The following is a 422-nucleotide window of genomic DNA, read 5'->3' on the forward strand; positions in this document are numbered from 1 at the left end:
AAATGAGGAATACGAGGCCCAAAGCGCAATTCAGCCTAGAACAAAATAACGGGTAATCCCTCGTCCCAAACAACGGTGGCACCTACAGGAGGAAATCCCGCTCATTCTTCCACCCGATTCTACTATAGCCTTACAAACCCAAGGTGGGAGGGAAAAGACCAACGACCTCACTCCCAGGCACACGGTTCTGCCCCTCACGCAGCCACTCTGCTCTAAAGCGGCCGCTTCGACAAGAACACCCCAAAACCACAACACATGACAGCGCTCATCCTGCCGAGGCGAGGCCGCTGAAGACAGCAGGAGAAGAAAACGAGCAGGAGATGAGGGCTCAAAGGGACACGTCAGAGCACTCATCCCGAATCACGCAGGGCAGTCAGGCCCGGCCAAAGCGACGGTCCCACGAGTGCTATCGTTTGCGGAGC

General features: G+C 56.2%; 1 protein-coding gene across 1 annotated transcript in view; it reads right to left on the reverse strand.

The window, feature by feature from the left end:
• Nucleotides 1–265: 265 nt before the first annotated feature.
• LOC112965980 (protocadherin gamma-B5-like) overlaps nt 266–422 on the reverse strand; it is a 3,131-nt gene continuing 2,974 nt past the window's right edge. The window contains exon 2 of the mRNA XM_026065563.1: nt 266–287. Within this exon, the coding sequence (XP_025921348.1) occupies nt 266–287 (22 nt within the window). The remainder of the gene's footprint in view (nt 288–422) is intronic.

The sequence above is a fragment of the Apteryx rowi genome, unplaced genomic scaffold, assembly GCF_003343035.1.
Source record: "Apteryx rowi isolate R43461 unplaced genomic scaffold, aptRow1 scaffold_2290, whole genome shotgun sequence".
Taxonomy (NCBI): Eukaryota; Metazoa; Chordata; class Aves; order Apterygiformes; family Apterygidae; genus Apteryx; species Apteryx rowi.